The 5,567-nt window shown below is 42.9% G+C and overlaps 1 protein-coding gene across 1 annotated transcript; it reads left to right on the top strand.

The window, feature by feature from the left end:
* On the top strand, positions 1-3,978 carry LOC129721541 (uncharacterized). Its single transcript, XM_055674239.1, has 5 exons — positions 1-272; positions 330-1,293; positions 1,362-1,478; positions 1,547-3,780; positions 3,839-3,978. The coding sequence occupies exons 1-5, from the start codon at positions 243-245 to the stop codon at positions 3,890-3,892; spliced, it is 3,399 nt and encodes a 1,132-aa protein (XP_055530214.1). The 5' UTR covers positions 1-242; the 3' UTR covers positions 3,893-3,978.
* Positions 3,979-5,567: the final 1,589 nt, after the last annotated feature.

Genomic DNA, 5,567 nt, shown 5'->3' with positions numbered 1-5,567 from the left:
CAAAAAGTGCATTTTTATACCTTTTCATCTTTTTGTAACAAACGGTCGCCATCGTTGTGCGATTTGCAGTAGCAAGGAAACAAAACTATTTATTATTTCAGTTGTTGGTTATTTGTTCCTAAAGCAAAGCATAAATTATTTTAGATCAAGAAGTTTGGCTGGTACTTAAATACTTCTGTTATCAAATCTGCTGTGAGATAAAAATAACGGATTTCACCTTCATTTACTAAAATTCGGACACAATGGATTACTGTCCATCAGATAACTTAAAGGTAATTACATAGATTAACCTCTAAATTTTATTTATTTATTTATTTATTTTTTTGCAGAAACAACGTTACTTTGCAGCTCAAACTCTGCAAAAGGCCGACAATATAAGAAAGCGTAGTCCTCTGAATAATCGCCAACCTTCAACACCTCCTACCAAGGATAACGATATTAGTGACGATTCGCGGAATGATGGGGAGTCTATGCTTCAACCGCGTCGGTACAAATCTATCAACATTACGGAACTAGAGGAGGATAACACCATTCACATGCAAGCCACACCGCATAGGGTTAGCTTCGAGCCTAAAGAAATTGCCGCAAGATCTACGATGGATGAAAGCAGAGTTGATATTGCACGTCGCAGGTTGGAAGTTGATCAAATTGCTCCAGATATCCGAGAGATTTTACAGCAGAGCTTTGCGGACGAGATTCGCGAACTGTCTCATCAAAATGGTAAACCAAAGCTAGCAGCAAATGATTCGGTCTACGGCGTAAATCGTGCGGACCTGAGCCTGCCGCGTACAGCTGGCATAAGCAGAACATCCTCGACGAGGGCGTCGCTTTTGTCTATCCCACCAAAAGATGTTAAATCACAAAAGCAAGATTTCTGGAACTTGTCTTCGGCAGTTTTTGCAGAAAGCTGGATGCAGAAGGAACTTTCCCAGCTAGAAGAAATTGAATTTCAGGCTGCAGATGAACAAGCTTCCAGGTTACTTCGCGATGAGTTGTCTTGGGAGCAGGAAAAAGCTATTATCCCAAAAACGAGTGTGAAGCAGTCATCGCCCACTGCTTCGACAATGGACGCAAAAGTTCCAAAAAATTTCAAAAATCATGTAGATTTTTCCTGTTTTTCTGGGTACCTGGAGCAAGATGATGTGGAACCTATGCAGGCCACTCGCATCGAAGACGGCAGTTATTGCTCAGTTGGAGAATACTTCAATAAGATGTCCGATCTGAAGGATGTTCTATCTAGTAGAAGTCCCCCGCGCAGGACGCCAGATCCGTTGGTGGATTTGAGTAATTTATGTAAGATTTACATCACTTTAAAGGGTACCGCTTGTGTTTTGTATGTTTATAATGAATTCTATTTTCAGCTCCAGTGGAAAACGTTGGGAAAAGTTCGCCACAGATTAATAACGACAACAACCGAAAACCAGAGGAGTCAAACAAAGAGAACTCGCTGAGTGTGTCCAGTATGTTAAAAGCTTTAAGTAAGTTTAAAATTCTTAATTCTAGAGTAAAAATCATATTATTTGATTAATTGTTTCATCATTTGCAGAATCTGTACAATTGGAGGATTCCCCAACAGCATTCATAAATAAATTGTCACATCTTCGTAAAACAAAATCCAATCTCACTGAAGCGGTTGTACGTGAACCAATGTTGTCGCATCCACCTAAGGAATTGCATAAAACCTCGTCTCTTAGGGCGGATTTAAACGCAGTCTCTAAAACTGCTTCTTTCGAGACTGATCTCGAAGCGGCAAAATTGTGTGATCCCAAACGAAATGATAATTTGGCCGATACGGTTAGCTTCACCGAATCTTTGCTAGAATCGTCTTCATTTGTTTCGGCGAAACCTCATCGTGAACCGCCTTCTACCGCAAAAACTATACATAATGAACCAGATGGGACATATAAAATTTCAACGGTAAAAAAACCTCTCATGGATACATACCGGGTTTCAACAGCGACCAAACTGTCCGAACAACAGTTAGAACTTCCGCCAGTTCCTATGATACGGAATCCTCCAAAATGTCAGCGGCAGAATAAAATGGAGGACGCGCCGATAAAACCAAATCGAAAAAGAAGATCAAGCTCTGCTACTAGACAAGAATTGCAACATGCTGAAGAAATTCGAGTGGAAGCGGTCGCTGTTCAAAAGCGTAGTCGATCACCTTGCAACGTGGCTGAACTGAAGGCTGTAGCTAGCCATCTGGTAGAATATCCGGATACTCCTAAAGGATCCGTTCCATCACAACGTGGTGTGGTTGGCCACGGTCAAAAATCGTTTCTTTCGCCTGAACCACGTTCTCGCGACACTCAAATGTACGGTGGTAAATCTCCATTCACGTCCCCCAAATCAGTCGCTTCAAGTCTCGAATCAGAAATGGCAGATCGTGCTGCCTACACGGATCCCATTTCATCAAAGAATCATATATCAACCGGAAACTTTGCTTTCAGTTCTGCTCGATCTGCATCTCAGTGCTCGGTTGCAGGCAGTGAGTTTAGTCATAAAGACGGCATACTCCCACTAAAAGCAACGCACAACGAAATTTCCTGGGGAAGCACTAGACTTCGACGAAACGAGAAAAAATCTATGCAAATCAAGAACATGTCACAAAAAAAGTTAGTTGTTAAAGCAAGCATTACGGGACCGGGTTTCCAGTTATGTGGAATGGAGCCAAGTGGCATTCTAACATTACAAAGTCAGGAATGTCGCACTGTAACGGTGGACTTTTGTCCGACGGTGATTGGTCCTGCTGTAGGCGTGTTAAGTTTTCAACCACCGCACGATTGCTACGGCCAGCGAATAGTTTCTCTCTATGGATATGGCGGCGAAGCGTCCATCAGAGTAGAGGGAATTCAGAAAGGACCTGGTGGACCATATTTAGAACTTGGCCAAGCACGCAACTTAGGATGCCCGCTAGAAAAATCCTTTTCACTTTACAACAAAGGTAGTCTCCCAGCATTTGCGCGGATTGGAATTGATAAAAAAGGTTTGGATCAAACATTCCTGGCCTCTGCTGTCCACGTGCAACCGCAAAAGGTAATCATTCCACCGAACAGCTACGCCCACATTCACGTCGTTTTTAAACCAAGTCGCCAGGAGGTGGCCCAAATTTTACAAAAACATATCGATGTTTTGTCCATAACCAACTTACACATTTTATGGGGTGATGAACCAACACGTCATCGCGTTCGCAAGATAATCTCTATTATAAAACGCCACAACTTAAAACAGAACAAGCTGACTCCGCTGGAATCAGTTTGCGAAATCTTTCCTAAAGAACACGAGTTGTGTGAGCTGGAATCGTTTAGTGAGAACCTTTTCGAAACCATTCACGAACTTTTTCTAACATTCCGGGAATATGAACTTGTTCTCACTGTCGATCGTGCTTTGGACGAAACTATGCTGGACCTTTCACTGTCGGAGGATAGCAGCGCCTTGTTCAAAACTATGTTTATCCCTCCTGAAGTCGGATCACCTTGCCTGCCGCAGGAGACCACCGCAGCCGGCCTCACGACGGCATCACTGCAGTCTGCTAAACGTGAAAGTGGCGAGTCTTGGAGTGTTCGACCGACCTTCCTCGAGTTTCGTCCTGGCGAGCGGACGAAACAGTTTGTGATCAAAAGCAATTTTTATACGATGCAGTTTTTCGAACTAAACTCTAACTTTCGGCCGCTGTTCAAATTCTCCCCAATGGAAGGTCAAATTCGACCGGGACAGGAGGTATTGGTGAATGTAGACTTTCATTCGGGGCCCCCAACTCAGCAACAGATTCTGATCGTGGTATGTATAGCCCGCAATGTGATGATTTTTGATACTGATTCTTTTGTCCTCACTGCAGGTTTATATTGAGAATGAGAAAATAACCATACCGGTCTACGTTCGGAATAGATAATAATGTTCTCGGCTGGAGCTTAAGTATTTGTATTTATTTATTGTGTTCTATAGTGATTAACCTAGTGTAATGTGAATTTAAAATAATAAAACGTCAATAATACTGAGTCCTATTCTTCCCTGCCCTTCGGTTCAGTAAGGGTCTGGGCGCGTTCTACCAACTTTGTCGAGGTAGATGTCAAGTGTGAGTAAGCGATGACAGTGGGTCGCCACTGACGAGCATTAGAAGCAATATCATAGATATCCCTGGTCACATTGTCAAAAAGTGGGCAGCATACATTACTTCGACACTCTGTCAAGCTGCATCCTCACTATATAATAATTATTCTGAAACTTAAAACCTAAAATATTCATTCTCTGGACAAGTCTACAGGACAAACGATAGACAATCCGCTCGGCAGTGATGACCCTCTGTCATGGATTCTTGTGATCTGTCTATATGAAATGTCGCGCGGGATGTGGCCGAGCCGGGGAACCACAGAGTCAACTAAATGAGTCGTGGGGTTTATCGACTTGACTTGAACACGCATGATCTAGTATAGAAGACCGGGCACACGAGTCATCACATGCAGTTCTAAAGTGCCAGAACGAATTGTGGCTCTTGCAAGGATCACCTGATGATGCTCTGGCATCCGTCGAACAATACTGAATGGCAACGTCTTAAAAACATTATCGCTTGTAACATCATATTAATTATTTTATTTATCTCTCTTTCTCCCACGACAATTGTCTCTGAGATTACGAAAGCTACGATAATACGAAATGGAGCACATGAGATATAACGGCAGAGTGGTCTTAGTTAAAAAGACAATCGGAGACGGACATTGCTTGTTCTCAGCGCTAGTGCTACAAGAATATAACACGCAAATAGGTACAAAAGTTACACACACCTAATGAAAATCATGGAACTACGAAGAGCGGTTGTGGAGCATATAACGAACCACATGGCAAACTTCAGGGAGTCCTCAGCAGTTACTACAGAAGAAATGACACACTTGGGTGCAACTTCTGAAGTAAGGATTGCGAAGTTCCTTGAACGCCTAGCTGAGACTAATGAATGGGGCAGAGAAGAAATCATAGCAGCGGCAGTAGAAATCTTCAGAAAAAAATGAGATCTACCATGAAGACGGTCCCATTATAGCGTTTGGCAACACCTACAGAGCATACGGACTAGTAAGAATAGCGTATAGAACGGGGATCAGGAGCAGGAGGACCCTGTCTAGGAACCACTATGATAGCGTTCTGCAAAAACTTACCTCTAACTGCAACCAGAATAGAAACAGCTCCAACAATCAAGGACTAAATCCTCCAAGCTCATACATTACTGAAGTTCAAAAAAACGCAGGTGCGAACATGTCACAATTAACCTTGGGATCGAGAATGGAGTCTCAAGAATCCACGCGATTCACCCAAAACAGAGACATATTCACTATCGCAAGCTGGAATGCAAGAGGATGCTCGGACGAAGCGAAACGGAATGCAATGGATGATCAATTCGCTAACAATAGCTATGCGATAATAGCATTGCAGGAAACCCGTCTGGCACAATGCACAATAGAGACAAGGCAGACAGGCAGGGTGGAGGAACGGCAATCGTAGTAGCTAAATACATTAGCGATATGAACAAATTCCGAAGAATAAGCAGCAATTCATCCACCCAGGTCAATCGATGACCA

This window comes from Wyeomyia smithii, chromosome 2, assembly GCF_029784165.1.
Source record: "Wyeomyia smithii strain HCP4-BCI-WySm-NY-G18 chromosome 2, ASM2978416v1, whole genome shotgun sequence".
NCBI lineage: Eukaryota > Metazoa > Arthropoda > Insecta > Diptera > Culicidae > Wyeomyia > Wyeomyia smithii.
Note: the sequence above shows the minus strand (reverse complement) of the source record. Positions and strands in the feature narration are given on the sequence as shown.

Excerpts from the sequence above, each read along its gene's own strand:
- LOC129721541 (XM_055674239.1), top strand. The coding sequence starts at position 243 with ATGGATTACTGTCCATCAGATAACTTAAAG. Across the intron at positions 1,294-1,361 it reads GGTGGATTTGAGTAATTTAT|CTCCAGTGGAAAACGTTGGG; the intron begins GTAAGATTTACA and ends TTCTATTTTCAG. Across the intron at positions 3,781-3,838 it reads AGCAACAGATTCTGATCGTG|GTTTATATTGAGAATGAGAA; the intron begins GTATGTATAGCC and ends TCCTCACTGCAG.